We start from the raw sequence: 20887 nt of genomic DNA, 5'->3' as shown, positions 1-20887 counted from the left end.
TGAAATTGTCCTCCAGCAAGTGCTTTCTTCACAAGGTGAAGGCGGTGAAAATTATTTCATCTCATTTTATTCTGTCGTTATTAAGAACATATCAGAATCACTTCAGTGATTTTTTTTTTTTTGCTTTTTTGTATCTTTTGGGTTGAAATGTTAAAGACAGTGAAAGGAATGTTGTTTTAGTGGTCTAGAAGTACAAAAAAATTGTTTTAATTCTTATTTTCAAGATGGCACAGCTAGCTTAGTAAACTTTGGTTGTATTCAGTATAGGGATTGTTTGGTTTGCCTTCTTGAAAAAATGCCATTATTTACAAGTAATCAAATTCCATAATTTTCTTCATAGCATTTTGTTTGTGCAAAATGTGAAAAGCCATTCCTGGGTCATCGTCATTATGAGAGAAAAGGCTTGGCATATTGTGAAACCCACTACAATCAGGTAAGGTTGCATGTTTTTGAGAACTAATTTTTAAACTCACAAACAGATGTTATTAACAGGAGATGGATGGAGATTCTGTTTACTTATGGTCATCTGTGAGTATAAAGCTAATTAGTAGATGTTCTACTGCAGTCAATTTATATGGGTTTCTCTATAGGTAAGTCTTGTGTTGAAAAAAGAAAACTGCAGGGATTTCACAAAGGATAGCTGGGCTAATCAGAATCTAGTTGTTCTTCAAGTTTTAAGTTCCTTATGTTGAGCTGTTTCAAGCTTTTACACATCTGCAAGATCAGAGCACCCTATTTTCCCCAAGGAGCTGTGGTTTAACACAAAGCCTTTGAGTAGCATAGTCTTCCTCACAGCTGCTATCCTAAGACGACCATGTGTTAAAATACCCTGCATCAACCAGCTCTTTCATTTAGTTTCCAAAGACTACAAAGACTAAATTTGTCAGAGGACACCACCTAGTGACCATTTTCATTTAAATAGCAGGTACATATATTTGTACCGTTTCCCTCCAGACTTTCTGGTCCAGCACCATAATGTATAGACCTTTCTTATTTGGAAGCCAAATGCAAGGTGTCATGTACACATCTTTGCTTGGATAAATAAAGGAGTAGGGATTACATTTGGGAGTTGTAATGCATCTGGTAATTACAAGTGGATCCTACATTTGTCAGCAGTGAAGAGCAGGTGACTGAAATATTGCTGGCATCCTTGCAGACAATAAATGCCATGACATTATTAGCAATAGCATTGCAGTCGTGATAGAGCAAGAACATATACCAGGAATAAACTGAATGTTGAATGGATGTTCAGCTGGGTGATTACTAAAAATGTGTATGTGAGTCTTCACTGCTGAATTTCAAGTGTTCAAATGCTCAGAATTAGGGAAACTGCAAAACAAAACCATATTTTAGAGGGTCAAGCAGATGTGAACAAATGTTATTAACATTATAAAAACTTTTTGTGATAAGGTAATGCAAAATTGAATTGGAAACCCAAATCAGACTTGTCACCATTCTTCTTTATTTAAATTGAAATTAACAAGAAGGCTAGGGAAATACAGTTGAGAAATTACTGTCAATAAAATAATTACATTAAAAATTGCTTCCCCTTCCTCTTCAGCTGTTCGGTGATGTATGTTTCCATTGCAATCGTGTGATTGAAGGAGATGGTAAGCAGTTCTCTAATTGTTTTCTTAATATTACATTTTGTTGAAAGTTGTCTCTAAAAGTGGAAGGAAGGCCCTTTGTTGAATCCCTGACTGCTCCCATTAAACCAAAGGCAGGCATTCTCACTATCAGAAATTAGGATAGATGTGATTTGTTGAGGCCAAATGGGAAGAAGACCTTACAGCAAATGTTACACAATGATGGAAGATCAAACAGGATCTAAAGAGAACTGTGGTCAGCTGGAAACCTTTTAGTCGTAACCAAAGGCCAGGGATGCTAGGAGATGCAGAGTTGGCTTCCTTCCCCCACCAGCTTTAAAAAGGGACACATACAACTGTGAGAATGACCACATAGGCATCTCCTCAAATGAGTGTAAGGATCGTGACCCAGATTTGGAAAAATATTTATGTATTTAACAATTTAGGTGGGCTTTCTAAGGGATTTTTTTTAAGTGCCTAGCTTCCATTGTTTCAGTTTGGTTCCTGTATTTACCTGTCTGTCACAGTCACCTATCTTTTGAAAATTGAAGCTGATGATAATTTCACAAAACCAGGAAGGAATTGTATGTGGAAAGATCTGTCCTGTGAAGGTATAACTGGAAGCAGGTGTTTTAAGTTTGAGGAGGTTTTGTAGGCTTTTTGGATTATCACCTATGATAAAATGCCATAAGGCATTCCACATGCCGTCATGCCACATTGTTTTGCTTCGTGCTACACCTGCCTGAAGTAAACACTGCAATACACGTTAGCCTCACCTAAGCCAAAGCCATTACCAAAGTGGGAGGAAGCTTCTGGTATATAAAAGGAACCATAAGGTAGTTCATAGTCACGTAAATATAGGGTGAGACCTAACATTCCAGAAGTGTGCTTTCCCCACACTTTGGGACTGGACTGTACCTGCAGAACAACAATCCAGAAGGCTCTGGGGGAAGCAGTGACCTCTTCACTGAGATCCTGAATGAAGAGATCTGGGGCTTGCAGTGAATGAGTAAATGCAACCTTTTCTGATCATCACTTCTCTGTATGTTATGAACGTTGTGGCATATAGTCTGACTCTCACATTGTACAATTCAATCACTGATCTGAACAGATTATAAAGTAGTAATTATTTTCATTGTGTATCTTCAATTACTCTACATTCCTTCTTTCATTTCTGCACACAAATTTGACACTTCTATCACAAATGATGAGTAGGTATTGTTTTTCCTCTCTATCTGGTGAAACAAACACTTGTGGCAGCAGATTTTTAAGAGACTGCATTATGAAGATCTCTCGTAAGCAGACTTTCCTTTGACTAGTATTATTTTGACAAGCAGTGGAATAAATGTATGCATATGTGGATGTGCTTGCCCCATAGTGTGGAAGAAAATGTTTTGTGTTACAGAGTTCTGGTTCTGTTTGCTTCTGACAAATTGTAGAATAATGTTGCCCTGAATCCTCTAACTTAGATTAAAAAGAGAAAACTGGGATACAGAACAAAGAGAAAACACTATCTCTCAAAACGGAATAAAAATACACATTTGTTGTGATCAAATAATTATCCCACAAGCCCATAACATTCTTTTCCTTGCTTTAGCTGACTGCTGGCTTCATATTACTTTCTTCAGCTGGTCAAGTGCTACAATTGGCATTGCAGTCCAAGCAGGATCTGGGAAATGAAACAGTGAAAACATAAACACCATTTTGCTGGATCACTTTTCAGCTGGAAAGGTCTCCTGGTCATGTATGAAACACAGCCTTATGAAAAAGTTGCCTTAGGTCAGTGTATTCTGAACTGAGAAAGAAACAAGCAGCAGGAATCACAAATGCACTGGTCTTGCTGCTGAACACAGAGTTGTGTGCCCTCAGAGACAGCTTTATCAATGCTCCACAGTCCCACTGTGCAACATTCACAGGCCTTGCCACATCATTGTGACAGACCTTAAAACTTGCTACAATAATCAAATGATTATTCTTCACATCTCAGGAACATTTGAGCTTAACTTTTATTTACTTTTTTGTGATGCCAATGATTTATTCTTTTTTTTTTCTCTTCCTTGCTTTAGTTGTATCTGCTCTGAATAAGGCATGGTGTGTGAACTGTTTTGCTTGTTCAACTTGCAACGCTAAGTTGACACTCAAGTAAGTTAATCGATAGGTGTGATGCCTTCAAAACAGATCAATGGTTATCTTTAAAATATTAGATGTTGCTATAGCTTTAGCTGTTACAGTACAACAGCTGTATGAACAACATTGAGAGAATGTGCCAGGTCCTTCCTCTTGCTCCATTTACTAATCTCTATCTCTTTCAGCTGTCTGTTCCGTCCTTCCTGCAGTTCAATCTTCTTAACTCTTCTCCTTTTTCGTCCTTTATTTTTTCTGCATTCAACTCTGAAGGGATAAGTTTGTTGAAGTTGATCTAAAACCTGTCTGCAAACACTGCTATGAGAAAATGCCAGATGAATTGAAGCGACGCCTTGCCAAACGGGAACGTGAAGCAAAGGATAAAGAGAAGCAGAAAAAGAAAAAGCCAATCTGTTTGTAAACTTTTTTTCTTTTCACCACCACCTCTGCTCCTTTCTTCTTTGGTTAGTGCTACAGATGCTTTTACTTCAAGTTGTAGCATGTGCTTGTGGCTATCAGAGCTGAAATATTTTTCACAGCACTGCAGCTTGAAATATTGGTATTTTATTATCTTAAGCTTAGTCTGCTTCGCAGTACAGTTAAGTGTGAAAGATTTTGTAAGAGACACAGTTGTAAATAGGGACATACTCAGAGTATTTCAGTCGCGGTCTACAATGCATGTAACCTTCTGCAGGTAATTTCATACGTATGTAGAAGGTGCAGTTGTAATTTTTAGTCTGTGCACGTTTGATACGACCCTTATTTTCTTCAGTATCCCTTGCACTAAAACTTCGTCTGTTTCCTTGCTGTGTCATTTCAGAAATAAATTTGTTGAGTTTGATATGAAGCCTGTCTGCAAAAAATGCTATGAGAAGTTTCCTCTAGAGCTGAAGAAAAGACTGAAGAAATTAGCTGAAACTGTGGGAAGGAAGTGAAGACTGTCTGCTGTCCCCTTTCCTTATGAAAATGTTACATATATTACTTGGGAGGGACCCTGAGGCTGTAATCAGACAGCAGATTACAATACATGCCTTTTATCTTCAAATTCTCCATTCTCTCTACGTGTACCTGTATATGTATTTGCTGATAATTGGACCACACTTCCAGATGAAATTAAATGTCAACTCGCCTGAAAGGTTTCTGACCCCAATAATGCATTCATGCAGGTGGGCCATTGTGCACAGTAATCTCTGTGAATTTTTAAATAGAGAAAATATGCTTGTGAGTAGCTGCAAAAACACACTCTGCAAATGTGTCCAGTGTCACGGGCATATCGTGTCAGTTATATTAATGAAAGTATCGCTGTGCAAATGAAGCCTGTGTACAAACTTTCAGGTGGCTTGGGTGAGAAACCTAACATACCTCGTTTACTGGAAAAAATAATGCTTAGATTTCAGGTGAAGCAATCTCACTGAGGAGCCTTGTTTAAGGTGGTTTCAAAAGTATCCTATTGCTAAATACAGTCACTGTACAAATGACCTACTGCTGATAGTTTTGTACTTACACGTAAGCTCAAATCTTTGTACATCAGACTTAGCACGAAATATCTGTACGATGTCTAATTCCCACTGCAAGAAACGAGTATACTCAGAACTACTTGAAATTTGCTCTATTCCATTCAGAATAACACATTAACTTTTATATAAGCTTTTGCATTTTATTTACTTTTTGTGCCTTATTCTGCTGGACCATATGTAACAGTGTTCCATTAAATATATATATAGTTTTATTTTTTATTTCTTATTTTTGTGCAGAAACTATGTACGAGGTATTTTCAAAAGATAGCAAAATTTGCCTTAATTATGCAGGATACAAGAAGAATTTTGTTTCAAGTGTGAATGCCTGAGGTTAAAATTTATCTTCTAGGCTTCCCTGACTTGTGGAATAGTAATGAAAATGCGTATTTCAATTAACTGGCAATATTACTTTTACACTGTGAGTGTAAATATATGCGGTTTGATCCTACTAGGATCTGTTTCTTTAGCCGTCTTCAAGAACTGTGCTCACAAATGGTCAGATTTCCTTGTAGTATGCTTGGGATTGTTTTATACTATTGTCTTCTGTCCAGGAAGATCTGTTGTATTTTTCCCTTTTCTGTCAAAAATACAGTTCCTCAGGAGTTCTGGATGGTACTGTGATATCGAGTATGCAAATCTTTTTTTCATATTAGAGACTTGCATAATTTTTATGTAATTACATCGTAGCGAGCAAACGTTCCTTTCCTGTTTCTGGAAAACCCGTTGCTTTACAACATCTTTCCAGTGTCCTCAATAAAGGCTGTGTTATTAAAACCTGCATCACCTCTTTTACGAGAGTGCTTGAGATGGGTGGAAAAGCAACTAGGCAGCCTTCATTTGTTGTGCTTCTGCCTGTGACTATTACTATAAAGCTCTTTTACTGTCCTGACCTTTTTAAAGGAGACACGATCCTATCCTAAATGCATAACAAGCATAGTAACACTGTTGAGATTTTGGACTGTGCCATGGATTCAGTCGATCATACTCAGCAGTGCTTCCTCTGAATTGTAATTCAGTTCAAGTGTGCGTGTTTTGTTTAGATTTGTTTTGTTTTTCCATGTTTTCCACACCGTACGCACAGCCTTACTGCTCTGAAAGCTCTGCCTCGCAGGTTTATGTCCATGCCTCGTTGGCACTGTGTAGCTGTCAGTCTCCCCTGGGTTCTGTGGCAATCCTGGGGTCCTAACACATATTTTTGCTGTTTCTTCAAGTTCATGATAGTGAACAGTGCAAAGCAGTTGCAGGAAGGCAGTGGTTTCTATGGCTTTGAACACAAGTTTGTATTTCAGACGCCACAAATAGCACTGAGGCTGTCTTGGGGCTTCAAAGCCTGTTGCATCCCAGAAAGATTTCAGAAGGAAGAGACCAGGTAGTCCAGATGTCTGCTGCAGGCAAGTGTAACTTCCAAAGCTGCGTCAATACCGAAAATCTTAGCTGTCCTACATTTGAGCATCTCCAAGGAAGAGACGATTTCACAGGCCTCTGTGGGCAATGTGTTCCAGCATTTAATGACCTTTAATGACAACTAACTACAGGTCTGGTGTTGAAGCTCATTTCCTGGCCTGTCAGGACTATAAATATTTCACATAGATGTACATGCTTTGAGGCTGATTTTATTAAATTTTATTACGAGAAGGACATTGAGGGCCTGGAGTGTTTCCAGAGAAGGGCAATGGATCTTGTGAGGGATCTGGAGAACAAGTCTTATGAGGAGCAGCTGAGGGAGCTGGGGATGTTGGATCTGGAGGAGGCTCAGGGGAGACATTATCGCTCTCTACAACGACCTGGTTGTGGTGAGGTGTGGGGGTCAGCCTCTTCTCCCAGAGATAGGATGAGAGGGAATCACCTCAAATTGACCCAGGGGAAGTTCAGGTTGGCTACTGTTAAAAATTCATCCTCAGAAAGAGTGGTGAAGCACTGGCACAAGTTGCTCCAGGGAGGAGCTGTAGTCACTGTCCCTGAAGTGTTCAGTAACTGTGTAGATGTGGAACTGTCACATCCCACCCATAAGAGGAGGGAGGAGGTGACCAGATTCGTGAATACTCCCTGTTAGATTAAAGTAGAACAATACACAGAGGCCCTGATACACTGCCATCAATTTTAATGAAAATCTACATATCATCCTGAAATCCTGGCACACAATTAACCAAAAACTACTGGCAGTCTGACACTTAAAAATCTATCTTAAACTGCGTGCCTAAACTATGCGCCCTTAAGAAATCAAAATCAACCTCACAATTATTTAACTACTTTATGATTTAACAACCAGAGATAACGACTTCCAAGAAACTAAAATAAGCCTCGCAATTACTTAACAATTCTCCAAATGACTTAGAACAAAAAACCAAGAGAAGACCGAGGGGAATGGAAAGAATGAGAATCAGAGAGAGACACATGGAAAAAGATTGATCAGCGTTCTGTTTGTCCCTCAGGCATTGGTTAGTGGGCTTGAAGGTGCTGGGTTGGACTAAATGATCTTGGAGGTTGTTGATTCTACGATTGTTTTTTGAACCCTGTTCCCTACTAGGTCTCCCAAAGAAAGCCATGAGCCTGGTATTTGGGAATGATTGCCTCAGCTTTGCGCCCTTCCTGCTGCATGGGATCAATCGTGCATGGGCAAGAGAGATCCCTTTTGAAGCTCTGGCTTCAAGAGCAGGGAGCCCAGCAGATGTACCCGGAGGGGGGAGGACCTGTGCTTGAAGTCTTAGCCCCTGGCAGCTGCAAGCCCTGTGCTCAGTTCCTACCAAGGGATGGAGACTGGCAGCAAGCCAAGCTGAGCATGGTAGGGTTGCAAGGGTGGCACCCCTAGAGTAGTCGCTAGAGTAGCAAGGTAGCAGTTCTGCCTGCTGAGCTGCCTTCCTGGTGGTGTGGCCACTGGGGACAACACAGGGTGCCAATTCCTCAGGGATGGCCAAGAGACAGTGACTGGTACAGAGGCCTTGTCAGTAAGAAGGCAATTTCACTTGCCTCCCCAGCTAAAGAGCGAAAATTTCCTCCCACGACTCCTGAGCCAGCTCTAATCATTAAGCTGATGCTTTGCACCTGCACAATGACTTTTAATATTTAACTCAGCAGGTGCTGATGAGCTGCCCGTAACCCCAGTAATTCAAAAAGCGGATGAAAAACATATCCTCTTTATTCTTAGGGAATTAAGTGCAAAATCTACACGTATCCTCATGAACGTAGAAAATAGAAGGGAGAGTTAACTCGGGGTGCTACGTGGATGCTGCTGGTGTCCTGGTGTGAAAACTACTCTGTTTTTCCCGCCAAGAGCTGCGGAGATGTCAGCGTTTCCCGGGTTTAGCAGGAGCCTTAGGGGTTAGCGATTGTGGATGGGGTGAATATGGGATTAATTCGGTAGCCTCGCGTTGGAGCGTACAGCAGCCCGGACTCCCTGGCATGAATTAAAGCGGCAGGCAGAGCTGCTGCTCACAGTCACAGAGGTGGAGAAGCCGAGAAGGGTGTCAGCCCCTCGGCCACAACCCCCTCACTACGAGAGCAAACTGCGCAACCGCCGCTTCCACCGCGCGTGCGCACACCCCGCGTACGCCATCCCGTCCCGGGCTGCGACGTCACCCGCGGCGCGATCAACGGAGGAGGGCGTTTCGGCGCGCGGGGAGCGGGAAGTCCCGTAACGCGAGAGCGCCAGCCTTCCGCCGCTTCCTTTTTTCTTCTGGCGAGGCCCAGCGCGCTCACCGACGACGAGTGTCGGCCGGCCGGGCTCGGCGCCATGATCCGGCGCACGAAGCCCGAGGTGGAGCGATACGTCGCCTCTGTGCAGGCCGCCGCCTCCTCTCCTCGAGAGGTGAGTGCCGCGGGCCCGGCTCGCGACGGCACGGAGCTCCCGCGGCCTCCTCTGAGCCGCGCAGCGATCCGCACCCTGCCCCGTCCCTTCTTCTCCCGCGGGTGCCGGGCCTGAGGGCCGGCTGCGGCCTTTGCTGGTGCCCTGCGTGGCTCGCGGGGCTGCCGGGCTTTGCGGCCTTATCCGTACGGGGGAGGGGGGAGGTGTCGTGGCGTTCCCGCTCCCGGGAGCGCTCCTGAGCCAGAGCTTACTCAGGGGCTGTTGGAGTCGGGTGGGCGGGGAGTGGGAGCCGAGGGAGGCTGCGGGGAGGGACGGCACTGCGTTCCCTTCTTTGAAGTGTTATTTGCCTCGGCTGCGCGCCTCTGAAGAGTGGTGAGCCCTCAGTAGCTTTGTTCCGGAATCAGAGTTGTAGCAGTTGGAAAGGATCCCTAGAGATCATCTAGTTCAAGCCCAGCGCGGCAAAGTACAGCTCCCTCCTGTTTTGCGAGAAGAGTTCCCGACTTTCCAGCATTTGCTCTCTTTAGGAACTAAGGAGCCGAAATAGGAGGCCCACAGTCTTAAACTTCTTGGTCTTTTTTGGTGTGTGGCTGTTATTCCAGTCTGTGTGACAGCGCTGTGAAACGTCAGTAGTCAGAGGGAGAGCTGGAGGGAAATAGCTTTGCTGCTGTTCGTTAATAACTGGGCAGACAAATGGTTCCCTGATAGCTGGAGAGTGGTGTGCAGGTCATAGTGAGTGGGCTGATGCCATTCGTAGGAGCAGTTTAATCCTGAAAGGTGCTCTGAATTGGTTTTGTTGCAGAGGTAGGATATTCAGCAGCATATTGTGTAGTGTGAGTGTACACCGTGATGCAGCAGGGCCTTTATGCAAGCGTAAGGCCTGTGTGCGTCCTCATTTTGACCTTCTCTGACAGCAATAGAGCTGTCCTGTCACTTGGTTTAGTTGACTTGGATGCTATTGAGACTGCCGTGTTGAGCGTATCACTGCCAGATTCAGAGGTAGTCTCCAGCAATATTGGTGTTCCTGTGGGACTCAACAAAAAAAATACTCCCTCCCTCTCCTTTTGTTGTGCTTGAGGCCAGCTGCTGTGAGTTTAGTTTCATCTTTTCAGTGGCATTTACAACTGGCTGTGCATCACAGTCAGTGATGGAAGTAGTTGTTGCTTTTCTTGCTGTGCTGATTTTGGAGGGGAGGGTCAGACAAGGCTGGGAGCATTTATTGTGAAGTTTCTTTTCAACCCTGTTTACAAAGAGATTACAAGCGTGATTCCATTTTGGTGTGTGTCCGTGTATGTGTCTTTTACTTCAGAATGTGAACTGAAAAGTAGGAATCCCACATTCTTTTGAATGGGCTTCTTAAAATTTTTCAGGCATAACTTGAGAGTGGGAAGAGGATTGGAGGCTAAATGAAAGTGCATTTAGATGATAGAAACTTGTTTTGCTTTTGAAATCATAGATGTAACCAGCTCCAGTACTTCTTGATTCTCAAAGAAAATTACTTTTGAAGTGACACAGTCGCTCAGATTTACAATTTGTTGCCTAGTTTATGTCTACCATGAAGCTTTTTCTCTTGGCTTCTTAGTCCTGTGCCTCAGTCACACAGGTAAAAAAAGAAAATAATGTTTCTTTGGTGAAGTAATTTAGTTCTGACGTTATCAGTCCAAGATAACTTCATCACATGCACTCTGTGAGTGAAAGGTGAAACATACCTCTCCATAGGAATTTACTGAAGGGTAGAACAAGGAAATAGAAGTGAATAGGGCAGGTGAGAGAGAGGTGACAGAAGCTGGATTATTAATCTGAGAGGTTTGTTTTCTTCTCCAACATAGATACATTACAAGAAAAGAAAGCTTAAATGTAGCTGACCCCATTCTTCTGCTCCCTTTAGTAGGAAGCGTATATGAAAAATATTGAATGTATGACTTCTTGCTTATTTTGCTAGTAACCTCAGTATTGCTTTGGAAGCCTTCGCCAGTTACTGGGGAAAAAAACATTTTCTTCATCCTATATCTTTTCAAAACAAAGTCCTGAATGCAAGGAGCTGATAAGTAGAAATAATACTTCTACAAGTTTCTGTGTCCTTGGAAAGAAGGCTCTCCTCCTTCAGTTACTTCAAAAGTACTGTACGTCTAAAATGTGTACTTGTCGTGTTTTTTTTCCTTCAGAAATCGTTGAAAGGATTCCTTTTTGCTAAGCTGTATTTTGAAATAAAAGAATATGAACTTGCTAAAAGGTAATAAATCTTAAGTACGTTGTTCTGTTCTTTAGAGTGTAATAGAAAAGCTAAGTGAATTGGACTGGAGAAATCAAGATGGTTATTGTGCTGTTTTAAGGTAGCAGTAAATTGGGGAAATCTGGTGCTGTTTAAACCTTTCTAAAACACTGACAAGATGGTTAGTTATGTGGTGCTGTAAAAACTTATCTGTGGAAATGTCTTTTATTCCGTTCTATTATGTGCTCCTTACAGTTTGTGTGAGCTACTGCTCTTAAGAATCACCAGTACTCACAGGCACATGTGTAGCATCTGTACATGTTGTTCCTTGCTTGAAGGTCTAGATTGAGTACTTAGATCTAAATATGGCTCTATGTCCTGTATGACAGATAAAATTCCCACATTAGCTGCGTGATGTGGGGGGATTTGTATTCCTGAGGATATTGATCCTTCTGTGGTTTTGTTGTTTTTTCTGTGCTCTGTAGATATATATCCATGTATCTCAGTGTCCAGGAGAGAGACCCTAAAGCGCACAGGTTTCTTGGGCAGATTTACGAAGCTCAAGATAACATAGAAAAAGCTTTTGGGTGTTACAAGGTAAGGGCTTCACTTCCCCCCCCCCCCCCCCCCCCCCCGTTTATTTATTGATAGTTCCAATTTGAATTCCTTGGTCTGTGTAATAGGGGATGTTTTCATTAGTGTTCTGCGTGGACTGCAGGATCAAGTTACTAGTAACTTTTTTTTTCCTGTGTGTGCATGGGGAAAACTAGCGTTCCGTGGAGCTGAATCCGATACAGAAAGATCTCGTACTGAAGATTGCGGAGTTACTCTGTAATAATGACATCACTGATGGGAGAGCGAAGTACTGGGTTGAGAAGGCTGCCAGGCTGTTCCCTGGGCATCCTGCTGCTTACAGGTTGAAGGTAAATTCCAACTTCTGATCTGTTCTGTGCCTAAAAGAAACTTTAGTTTCTTTCAAAGTGATGTGAAAACTGTGTTAATAATATCCAAGAGGTCAAGATTAGATAGCTTAAGTATTGCCTGGCTGTTGTGCAACTACACAGCTTTCTATTATTTTATTTAAAATCTGTAGGATGTAGGAAATGCTGTTATTCCCAAGTGCTGTGTAAATGCGTTCAGTCATACAGTCTCAGTTTTGTACAGGTGTTCGCTTTAGGTAGCACAGCAGCAACAAAGTGCAAGTCTTGAGAGGCTTGTGTTTTGGGTAGGTTTTTTGTGTGTGGTGGTTGGTATTTTCTTGGTTGGTTGTTTTTATTTTTTTAGACAAGCTGTTCTGTATCAAGGCATACTATCTTTGAAGCAGATGGTTTGAGTCGTAGCTCAGCATCATAATTAGCATCTCCAAGAAGCAAACTCTAAAGTGGTGGTGTTTTTTTCCCTCGTTTCTAAGATACTCATCAAACCCTGTGTAACACCCAGCAGCTTTTCAGAGTAGTTTCAGTCACGCAGTCTGTGTAGTGAATGTGAGAAAACTGTCAAGTAATGTAGTTGCTGAAAAGGCTGACGTGGAAAGTGAAATATTAATGTGTTTTCCTCCTATTTAATAGGAGCAGTTATTGGAGCGTAAAGGTGAAGATGGGCGGAATCAGCTCTTTGATATGATCCAAGCAGAGCTCTATGCAAGACCTGATGATACCTACCTTAACATCCGACTGGTTGCTCTCTACCGCTCAAGTAATCGGTTAAGAGATGCTGTGCTTCACTGTCAGGAGGCAGAGAAGAAAATACCTGTAGAGTCAAGCTTGGAGTGGTGCTCCTGCCTCATAAAGACATATGAGGTATTCAGTCATATTTTGATTCTGTCATAATGTTCCATGCCCTTGAAACAAGTGTTAGTCTCTTAGCATCATTACACTGACAGCTATTTCTCAAGCGATTTAACTCTTCTGAAGTTACGTGTGCTGAAACCAATTACTTAATTGGGATTTTCTTCTTAAACCTTACAGAGTTTTTTGTTCTCTAGTTTCGGTTGTAAGTTAAGTCCAGCAGCTCCTTCAGGGAGGGAATTACTCAGGCGAATAGTTCCTGGAACTTTGCTGCTGAGAAGGATGTTAATGTCTTACCTGGGAAACTGAATTATGTAGCACTGTGTTCTGGAGGAGTTCTTGCCTTTGCAGAAGGATCGTGGTTCCTTTTGTTCTGACTAACTTTGTTCTTCAGGAATATCTTGAATCAGTACAAGACCTGGAGTCTGATAAAAATAATTGGAGAACTGTGCAGAGAGATCATCTGCTGGCCTATTGTAGCTTTGTTAAAATGACGCTTGCTTCTAGAGATGTTCCAGAATGCAGAGAGGCACTTGAAAGGTATTGTTTCAACTTCTGTATTTATTTATTTTTCAAATATGGTATTTTTCTTTCTGGGTCACAGAACATCTAGTAGTAACTGAGTCTCCCTTTTGTGGGTGGGAGAGGAGTTGCTCAGTACTGGCCACAAGGAAAAGTTCTTACTGGGCTTAATCCCCAAGCAGTGTGTCTGAGCTACAAGCCTCAGAGCAGACTCAGTGACGCTCTGTGCCAAGTATCTTCTTTCTCTTCAGAAGTTCGTTGTTCATTCTTTCAGCTAATTCACGTTTCACAGACATTTATGGATCAGTTTTGTCCTGGTTAAGTTAATACAACACGTACACCTAAAATCCTTAGTTATTTCAGTATAGGAGTGTAAATGGGAGTAAGGAGGCTGCCTGTGTTCTCCTTCAGGGGAAAACTGATAGGGCCAGTTAATCCAGCCGACTTCAAGGAATGTTGTCTGTGCCACAGCTGGAACAGTACAAAACCTTGTTTTCAGCCAATTAATTGATGGTCTGTGTTCCTTTACTTCCATTACCTTCTCTTTCACGCTGACTTCTGTTGACGTGACTTCAGTAAACAAAGTTCAGAGCTCTGTGAGCTTGAGGCTGTCGTCATGCTCGCTTGTGCAACTCAGGTTTAAGCAACAGAGGTGGCAGTAGCAGCTGAATGATCAAGTTACTTAATTCACAGCTAAATAATGTTGACCCGAAGCGCGCGATGGCTTTTACCAGGACTTTGTTGAAAACGAGTCTTTTCTACATTCTAGTTTTGATCATGTGCTTCACTCTGTGAAACCGTGTGTGAATGGAGCTGATGAGCTGTCTCGTGCCTTCCTTGAAATGAAGGGACACTTGTACATGCATGCTGGAACTTTTATCCTGAAAATGGCCCAGAACAATGAGACCCGGTGGAGAGATGCATGTGAACTTGCAGCACTGTGCTATTTGAAAAGCTTCTATGTAAGTCGGTTTCAATTTGTGACTCTAGTTATTGCAGTTCTTGAACACTCTTGCTGTGTGTGCATTGAAGACCTGCATTCCAAAAATGATCTACTGTTTGTAAGGGCTCCCTCAGCAAATCCTGCTCTTCCACGATTCTTGAAAAGATTTCAAACGGTGTGAGGAAAAGGTGACACGTTTCGCTTGGCAGAAGTAAAATGACTCCTAAAGGCTGTCGTGTGTATTACCTATAGCCTATTCCTTTCTCTGTACTACAGCTGAAAAAATAACTAAGATTAAGACTGTTGGTGTGGGAGGGAGGGAATGATCTGAGTAGCTCTCACCTTCTTATTGCCTAGACAGCAGAGCTTGCTCAAGCTTAATTCTCTGCTTTTAGTTTTCCATTTTGCACAGCTGCTTGCGTTCAAAACATTACTTTCTTGTGTGTGCTCTTAAAGCTGTTTGCAATAGTTGCAATTACTCACTTTGTGTCTTTTTCAGGGGTATGTTTTCCATGCCTTCAGAACTAATGTATTTTTCTCAAGTTTTCTTGTGCTAGAAATGTTTGTTTCCTAAGTTTTAAGACTAAGTTAAGTGATGTGCTTTTTGGGGAAGCTGTAACCCTTCTTTCTTTCTTCACCAGATTCCTAAACCAAAGTCAAAACTTATAAAAGGAGATCCTACTGGACAAGACGTGCTGGAAATGCTGGCCTGTGATCGAAAAAGCCAGTCTGGTAATGAAAATCAATTATGTTCCATGGTTCCATTGGAATTTTATGAATATTTAAGAGCTAATGGCTTTTTATAGAGCATGTTTGATGTCTTGAAATATGCTGTAATGCTTTCTGTATTTTGGTTACGTATGGAATGCAAATCAGCAGTTTGATGCTGACATGAAATGTGCTTTTTCTTCTTTTTACTTCCGGGACATTAAGCTAGAATTTAACTTTTAATGTCTCCTAGTCTGCTGGTTTATGTCTACTAATACACTATAATTATCGTTAGTCCCAACTGTAAAAGAAAATATTGTTGTTTTCCTGTTATTACTGTTCCCTTCTTTATTCCCACAGGGTTGCTGCTGCTTTTGTTATTGGGGGGGAGGGGGGGAGAAGCTCAGTCTATACTCTCCAGTGGACTACAGGGGAAAACAAAAAAAAAAAAAACCCAAACATTAGGCATCAGGTTGAATTGTTCCTGAATAGATGAGACCAGCAGCTACTTATTTTGAAGAGAATTGCAGTGTCCTTATAATAAGAGTATGTAATAATTGTGGAGAACTGGATTTAAAAATGCCTGACTGCTGTCAGCCCATATTCTGAAACACTGACTGAATTACAGGGAGAGCATAACTTAAGATTTCCACATTCAATGCTTAAAAATTTCTGATTGCCAGCCTGAAGTAGCAGAAGCAACCCACCGTATCAAATATTGTTTTCCTTGATTCAGTTGAGTGTTCTTATGTGAAATTATGTTTTTCTAGGTCATATGTTGCTGAACTTGAGTCATGGCAAGGAAGACTTCTTGAAAGAGATTGTGGAATCTTTTGCAAACAAGAGTGGTTTATTGACACTGTTTGAAAGCCTCTTTGGGAGTGGAGCTTGTAGAGAGAGATCTTTCCTTGGCACAGATGATATGGGAAATGTCAGTACACAACCACCAGTGCAAGGAGAACTTAGTAAATACGATATTGGTAAGAGACATTACTTCAACTCAGCATAAACACGACTCTAACACAGAGTACAAATACCAGTACTTTACAAAAACCTTATTAACAACACAAGACAAGTGTCTGTTAGCTGCTTAGTGTTGCCCTAATCAGTACAAGAGGGTGATTTGCAAGAAGTTTCAGCTGTAGCTGAGAGACAGTATCATTGTACCAGGTTCCAGAGAATTTCTCACCTGCTTCCACACTGTTATCTTCTGGTCTGTTCTGATTAATTTTTAATTAAAGGTGCCTGTATAGCTTTTTGTGTTTTTGCACTAGGAAGTGCCAGTAGGAAGGCACGTTCTTATGTATATGTAATCTATGAGTACGGGTTAATATATAATAGAATAGGCGTTGCTTCTTTGGAAGTTCTTTCTGTAATATGAACTGATGTAGAAATCACTTGAAGAATGCTACTTCTTATTTTAAAAATGCTTAGTTCCTGCTTGTTAGACAGAGGCAGAGAGGTGGGAAGAGGTTTTCCAGCGAAGTCCTTTAATGGGAGAAATATTCAGAGCTCCTTCCTTATCTTGTAATGAAACCCAGCTTTGCTCAGATAAGTCTTCCTAGATAGGATGTAAGAAGTTAATATCTACAACTTTGTTTTTGCACAGGTGCTGTTCGACTGCACAGTGGTAGTCTCCAGCACCTTGTGTGGCTTGGCTTGCAGTGGAATTCCATGTCAGCATTACTCCCAGTGCGCAAATTATTAAAGCAACTTTTTCACTTGCCACAAGAAACGTCAAGACTTGAATCAGATGCTCCTGAATCCATTTGCTTGTTGGACCTTGAAGTAAGTAAACTTTCCAAGTTCTTATATGAATTAAAATGTAGGAGGGTTTTTTTTTTTTGTACCTAAACCTTTTGTTTGCTTTTTTTTTCCTAAAAACAGGTTTTTTTACTCGGAATGATATTCACTAGCAGCTTACAATTGCAAGAGAAGTTCAATACTCACTATGATGCACATCAGCCTCATTTCTTACCATTGCTGCTGTGTAAACAGTACTGTACCGAAAAGCAAAGATCCTGGTGGGATGCTGTTCGTACTCTTATGCAGAAAAAAACAACGTAAGGCTTCCTTGGCAATATTTGAACCAACATTCTAGACAGCTTCTGAATTGATTCCCGTGGATTGTGTAAAAAGTAGCTCCTTTTGTTTGACATCCTGTGAACCTTAAAGCTTTGTTGCTGTAGGGGTGCAAGATGCTTAAGAACTTTATAAAAAAGGACTTTACAGTTCTAATCTTGCATTTCTAAAGAACAGGTAGCTTAGGACTAAAACTACTTGTTACGTTCATCAGAGAAATGATGTGTGAACAGATGCAGAAGAGGGAATACTAATTGGGGAATGTGTCTTCTGATATTTAGACCAGACTCAGCGACAAAACTGAAGCTTCTTGTACAGCACGGGTTAAGTACTCTGCGAGCACTGGAGAAACATGGCCTTCAACCAGCCTTGATTATTCACTGGGCAAGAAACCTGCAAAAAACAGTAAGATAAGATCACTTTTAAATAAGCACAGTCTGCTTTTATTTCCTCGTCTTGCAAACTTTACAGACTAAATAGAATCTGCTGAGAATGTTTTTATTGCAAACTGCTGTTAATTTTGATAGGATGACGAGAGCAACTGAGTTCCCTAACAGGTATTTTCTACTTCATTTCTTACTTAACATGTTGTCACCGTATATATCTATCATCGTCTCCCCCCCTAGAGCTTGCATCATACATGACTCACAGAGCAGGGGAGGGCCTATCACGTCACATGCCGGTGTCCCAGCCATGCCTACTACAACATCAGTGGTTCTTCTACCCATGTTAGTTTCTATCTCTGTGTTAGAAGGCCTCTCTAGAGAGAGACAAAGTGAAATATATCAGAAGTGCCGGAGAAGAATTCCTGAAACTTGTCAAGAAAACAGCGGCATCAGAGAAGAAAAAATGAGTGGTGCTTTATTTCAGTTTTCTGATGTAGTTTCAATTTCTCTCCCTCAACAGGGCTTTAGTCTTAGCTCCTTCTATGACCAGAAAGAATACATTGGGCGAAGTGTTTACTACTGGAGGAAGGTTTTGCTTAGCTTGAAAGCTGTCAAAAAGAACAAAAGTATTCCGGAACCTACTGATCCTCTTTTCAGACACTTCCGTACCGTGGACATTCAGGTACAGATGGATTGCGCAAGGTTGAGAGTAAGGGGTTGTATGTCGCAAGCCTACATATACAGTGGTTTTAGGTGGTGGTGGTGTTTGTTTTTAATTTGGTTTTGTGTGGTGATGGGTTGGTTGTGTTTTTAATGGCATTGTACAACTCAATGCTCTTATTACTGTTACACTGCTAATGTTGAGATTTGGTAGTATCAGAATGTTATCCGATAAAGGAGGAAAAATAAATCTTTCGAACTTTGCTTAGTTTTAAAACTATCTGATTGGAAGACTCTGAACTCCCTTAGTACCAACTTTCTTGAAAAAATAATTTCCTTGTATTACAGGAAAACTAGTAATATTATTAACCTCCTCACACGTGGTTACTTACTAGATGTTTTCAGGCTCTGACTGTTCCAAGTACCCACATGTATGTTAGGTAGAACTTGTCTTTTGCTTTTGTTGAAGGTCTTTCAGGTTGCAGCGTATGAAGAAGAGGCACGCATAGCGTTTGCAACATTGGATGCTGTTGAAGGCAAAACTGATGATGCTTTATTAGCATTTGAAGCTATTAAGAACGTGGTTTCCTACTGGAATCTTGCCATAGTGAGTTTGTAAATTGTATTCCCTGAAAATGCTTCTCTTGTGTTCCATCCGATCCTTGTTAATCAACGTACTGTTCTTTAGCTTTGCCAAAGAAAGGCAGAGGAGATTGAGAATGATGATATGCTGCCAGAAGAGCGAGAAGAGCTCAAGACCTATCTTCTTAAAAGAAGGCATTACCTCACGAAGATCATTGATGAAAGCTCCTCTGATCCGTCAGTAGCTGACAAAGTAAGTAATTCTTGCTTTAACAGCTGGTTTGCAGAGATGGAGTGGCCTAGCTTACTGATTCAGAATGAAACCGTTTTCTTTCAGGTTGGGCTTTCTAAAGTAACACGCCATAAAGACAAGTCTAAACTTATTGTGTTCCCATGCTTTACTCCAGTAGGCTGAAACCTTATGGAAGCTTCCCAGGATGTGTCAGATTATGAAATGTTTGTGACTCTTCTGTAGTGGACAGCTTTTGCGTAAACAGCTTTTGCCTGCTGTCTTCTTAGTGATGTTGATAGTCTCCAAATGGAGTTAATGCTTGTGTGAATTGTCCTCTGAATTAATTTTAACAGATGTAGGGTTTTCCTGAGGGGAAAACACAACAGCAAAAAGACGACAACTAGAATTTCTGTGATGAAAGCCTTGTTCAACTGTAGATCAGAACATATAGTTTATTGCTCCGAGGAAGAATTGCCATCGTGACTTACGTTTCAAATAAATTTCCAGCTGCCAGTATCTATCGAAACTGTAACGGAAATGCTGAACACCGTGATCCAGGAACTTGGAGAAAATGATGAAGAGGAAAGTCTTCCCTCTGGAAAGATCTCACAAGCTGCAGATCTGGAAGTAAAACATTCAGTTCCATCACCTAAAAAGTTGTCTTTCTCGCCAAGTAATAGCTACAAGGTATATTAGCCAGGTGGTACTCTTTTAGGGAAGAGCAGCGTTTGAGTAAAACCTCAAAGGTTAACAAGCTCTTCTTTTCCAGTTTTCTCCTAAAACTCTCCCTCAGTGGGCAGAAGATCACAAATCCTTACTTCAAATGCTGTGTCAACAGGTGGAAGCTTTAAAGGTAAACAACTTTTGTCGCTATATTCAATGCAGAGTAGTTGATCTTTTTGTTAGTGTTGAACTAGTTCACTTCCTAGACTCCCACTTCACTCAGTGGAGGTAATTGCTATAAACATCTGCTTAAATGGAGTGCAGGAGTAAAACTTTGTTGCCTGAAGACTCTGATTTGGTGCTCAGATATAGGAGGTAATCTTTGTAAGGGTTGTGTGTTCAGAAAGCTCTGCTTTCATCAGCTTAGCTATTGTACTCTTGGTTCTGGGTTTTTTATTTCTAGCTTCGTGGAAGGAACACAGTCAGTTTTGTACAGCGTGGGCAGGTCCTGGATTGTTCCAGCAGTTAACTTTTTTTTTCCCTCAGACCTCAAGCATGCTTTTAAATAGCAAAGGAGTAGGGTTGTTCCTTAAGTTTTCTTCAATTACTTGTATAATGCATTGGCATTCTCTTAATTGAAACACTGTCTTTAATAGAATGAAATGCAGGAAATGAAACTCAATAGTTCCAATGTAAGTGTGTCATCTCATCGGTGGCCTGCTGAAAGCTACGGAACAGATACTATGTCAGATAGCTATCAGAGAGCGCAAAATCTTCCTGAAGCTCCTTTAACAGGTAAGTTGATGCTGAATTTTTAATTAAACACTTAGCTAAACCAAGGAAGACTTCTTAAAACCTTTCTCTGGAGTGTTCTGAGGTGAATGAGTGAAATTGATCCTTGGGGGAAGTTCATTCAAATCGGTAACAGAAATTGGATACGACCACTTTTCTTGGTGTTTTTTTTTCAGTTGCTACCACTGGCCCATCTGTTTACTATAGCCAGTCACCTGCTTATAACTCGCAGTATCTCCTAAGAACTGCTGCAACCAACGTAACGCCAACAAAGGTGAGGACAAGCATATCT

General features: G+C 41.3%; 2 protein-coding genes across 8 annotated transcripts in view; both read left to right on the top strand.

The window, feature by feature from the left end:
• The window catches only part of LIMS1 (LIM zinc finger domain containing 1), a 62709-nt gene extending 56711 nt beyond the window's left edge, over positions 1–5998 (top strand). For 3 of the 6 annotated variants that reach the window (XM_065741083.1, XM_065741084.1, XM_065741081.1), the window contains exons 7-11: positions 341–433; positions 1562–1610; positions 3653–3728; positions 3984–4174; positions 4531–4615. In XM_065741083.1, the coding sequence (XP_065597155.1) occupies positions 341–433; positions 1562–1610; positions 3653–3728; positions 3984–4131 (366 nt within the window). In that variant the 3' untranslated portion in view covers positions 4132–4174; positions 4531–4615. Of the gene's footprint in view, positions 1–340; positions 434–855; positions 926–1561; positions 1611–2510; positions 2699–3652; positions 3729–3983; positions 4175–4530 lie in introns of those variants that run through there. The other 3 variants (XR_010622478.1, XM_065741082.1, XM_065741085.1) reach the window with 3 other exon arrangements.
• Positions 5999–8828: 2830 nt separating this feature from the next.
• Positions 8829–20887, top strand: part of RGPD4 (RANBP2 like and GRIP domain containing 4) — a 29149-nt gene continuing 17090 nt past the window's right edge. The window contains exons 1-19 of one of the 2 annotated variants that reach the window (XM_065741046.1): positions 8829–9032; positions 11192–11259; positions 11724–11835; positions 12009–12161; positions 12807–13037; positions 13420–13565; positions 14317–14509; positions 15132–15222; positions 15969–16178; positions 16808–16986; positions 17086–17261; positions 17562–17685; positions 18187–18348; positions 18796–18933; positions 19015–19161; positions 19648–19827; positions 19910–19993; positions 20460–20598; positions 20772–20869. In XM_065741046.1, the coding sequence (XP_065597118.1) occupies positions 8958–9032; positions 11192–11259; positions 11724–11835; positions 12009–12161; positions 12807–13037; positions 13420–13565; positions 14317–14509; positions 15132–15222; positions 15969–16178; positions 16808–16986; positions 17086–17261; positions 17562–17685; positions 18187–18348; positions 18796–18933; positions 19015–19161; positions 19648–19827; positions 19910–19993; positions 20460–20598; positions 20772–20869 (2706 nt within the window). In that variant the 5' untranslated portion in view covers positions 8829–8957. Of the gene's footprint in view, positions 9033–11191; positions 11260–11723; positions 11836–12008; positions 12162–12806; positions 13038–13419; positions 13566–14316; positions 14510–15131; positions 15223–15968; positions 16179–16807; positions 16987–17085; positions 17262–17561; positions 17686–18186; positions 18349–18795; positions 18934–19014; positions 19162–19647; positions 19828–19909; positions 19994–20459; positions 20599–20771; positions 20870–20887 lie in introns of those variants that run through there. The other variant, XM_065741045.1, reaches the window with a different exon arrangement.

The sequence above is a fragment of the Cyrtonyx montezumae genome, unplaced genomic scaffold (assembly GCF_038088225.1).
Source record: "Cyrtonyx montezumae isolate F1298 unplaced genomic scaffold, pur_monq_1.0 scaffold_3, whole genome shotgun sequence".
Classification (NCBI taxonomy): domain Eukaryota; kingdom Metazoa; phylum Chordata; class Aves; order Galliformes; family Odontophoridae; genus Cyrtonyx; species Cyrtonyx montezumae.
Note: the sequence above shows the minus strand (reverse complement) of the source record. Positions and strands in the feature narration are given on the sequence as shown.